Source organism: Microtus ochrogaster, linkage group LG8 (assembly GCF_000317375.1).
Source record: "Microtus ochrogaster isolate Prairie Vole_2 linkage group LG8, MicOch1.0, whole genome shotgun sequence".
In the NCBI taxonomy this organism is placed as follows: Eukaryota; Metazoa; Chordata; class Mammalia; order Rodentia; family Cricetidae; genus Microtus; species Microtus ochrogaster.
In genome coordinates, this window is record NC_022033.1 from 19,989,653 (window position 1) to 19,991,925 (window position 2,273).

The 2,273-nt window shown below is 54.2% G+C and overlaps 1 protein-coding gene across 1 annotated transcript in view; it reads right to left on the reverse strand.

Annotated features, from left to right (window-relative positions):
• Bpi (bactericidal permeability increasing protein) overlaps positions 1 to 2,273 on the reverse strand; it is a 24,535-nt gene that overhangs the window by 16,300 nt on the left and 5,962 nt on the right. The window contains exons 5-6 of the mRNA XM_005363150.2: positions 1,808 to 1,871; positions 1,418 to 1,457 (exon numbers count right to left, since the gene is read on the reverse strand). Of these exons, the coding sequence (XP_005363207.1) occupies positions 1,418 to 1,457; positions 1,808 to 1,871 (104 nt within the window). The remainder of the gene's footprint in view (positions 1 to 1,417; positions 1,458 to 1,807; positions 1,872 to 2,273) is intronic.

Consider the following 2,273-nt stretch of genomic DNA (forward strand, 5'->3'; position numbering starts at 1 on the left):
CAAGCTAAAGCTACAACGTCCACCCGCAAGCTAAAGCTACAACGTCCATCCGCAAGCTAAAGCTATTCTTTCTACTACCCCAGTGCTGCAGGCGATACTTAGAGGAACTGGGGGGAGGGGGGTTTCACGACACAGTGGAGACACACACCAGCCTGAGAACTCGGGCAAGGATACATCTCTCATATTCTCACAGTAAGCTAGAAAGCCTTCAGGAGAAAGAAGTTAATGTGCACCCCTTAGTGACAACCCTGAATGTGCAGTTCGGTGGTAAAAATGCTTGCCAGGCAAAAGTGAGGGGCCTGAGTTCCAATCCCCAGAACCTATGTGGAAGCTGGGCAGGTAGCACAAGCACCTGGAACCCTGGTGCTCCCTATGGAGAGATGGAAGGTGGCGACAGAAAAGTGCCCAGAAGAAGCCTGAGGGTCACTTTCCCTGGTGTAGGCTGCAGAAAAGTGACCAAGAGACTTTCATGTCTCAAACAAGGTGGAAAGTGAGGATGGGTACCTGAGTTGTCCTCTGACCTTCGCATGGACAGAGTGGCACAAGTGTGTCTACAGTCACACTCATGAGTGTGCACATACCCAGTGTGTACACACACACACACACACACACACACACACACACACACACACACTCCGCTAATGTAAATGGCCTTAATTCGCCAAAGATTCAGACTGTAATCCCAGCACTGAGGAGGCAGAGGCAGGCTGATCTCTCTGAGTTCAAGGCTGGCCTGGTCTACAGAGTGAGTTCCAGGACAGACAGGGCTACATAGAAAAACAACAAAACAGGACAAAACAACCTAAGAAAAAGATACAGATTGGCTGAATGGATTAAGGAATAAAGTGTCCACTTATTTGCTGGGCCTTGGTTTGCAAGACCTCCTAGGTCTTCATAGTGGATGGGGGAGGAATGGAAGATTTGGGAAGGAAGAAGGGAAAAGGGAAGGAGTGGAGAAGTTGCCCGTGGAGTGTGTTTCAGTCACAGGAGGCTCTGATGTCCCAATGGGAACTGGACCATCCTCTGTGGCTCCTGTGTCACTTCTCTCACTGGCCCAGACTGGGAGGGGTAGGGGACGGCTGAACACTGGCTGCTTCTCAGATATCACCTGCTCCACTGCCCCATCGCTCACACAACAGGCCAATGGGGGCTCCAAATCAGCCAGTCTCGTGGAGTCTCTGCGGCTCCCATGGCCTCTGCTCCCCTCTTGGCCAACTCCCCAGCCCACTCCAGCCTGCTCAGGCCCACTTGTAGCCTTGTGCCACCTGCCACCTCACTTCCTCAAGCCAGGGCTGCTGCTGAGAAGGAAGCCTTGCTGGTGATGACCTTCAGGGACCCCGGAGCGCATACAGAGTGTTCCTGCAATAGTGCTAAGCTACGTCTGTCCTCAGCATGGGGGATACCTTGCCATCTGTACCCTTGCCATCACCCTGCTCCATACTCCACAGGGGTCCCTCCTAGTGGCAGCAAGAAATCACAGAGATGCAGCGGCTTCCTTGGCGGTGTGTATTCTAGGGCAGGGCCCAGCAGGGGTGAGCAGGGGAGGGGATGGCAGCAGAGGCTGCTGTGAGGACCTAGCGGGAGGTAAGCAGAAGCCTCTTGGCAGTTACAGGAAGGCTTGCTGAGCAGGGGCCCTGCCCTTCCCTTCCCTGCTCTGTTTGTGGGACTGTCTGTAAAGTACACGGCTGGGCTCTGTGGATTTAAAGGCTCTGTGGATGCTGAGGGATTGAGATGAAGGCCAAGGTGCCCAGCACGATTAAGATGTCGCTCTGAGGCCTCGGCTCTGCCACCACTGACGCCCACCTACCTTTTCATTGATGCTGTTTCTCAGGGAAGTCTCGATTTTCTTGTGGAACAGCCGAATCAGCCACCTGGCGGGGACGTGTGGGGACATACAACGGGTTTTCAGGTGTGCCTGGGAACCCTGGCAACTAGCCCTGGATCATGCAGCCATCACTAGACAGTTCTCCCCACTGGCAGCAACCCGCTGACGGGACTATTTTCTTAACAGCTACAGACACCTGCCCCACCCATACCCACCCCCCACAGCCCTCCCCCTCTGTAAACCAGCCACATTGGCTTCCTCTCACCACCGTTTGCACATGTGGGTCCCCCCGCCCCAAACACCCCATCGCCAACTTCTACCTACTCACCCTTTTCATCTCGGTTCAAATGTCATTTTCTCCTGCCCCCAGACTGGGCCAGGTCCTCCAGTTCTAAGTGTCCGGGGCACTTTGTACCTTTCTTAAGTCTAGGTTCTTACCGCCCTAAGT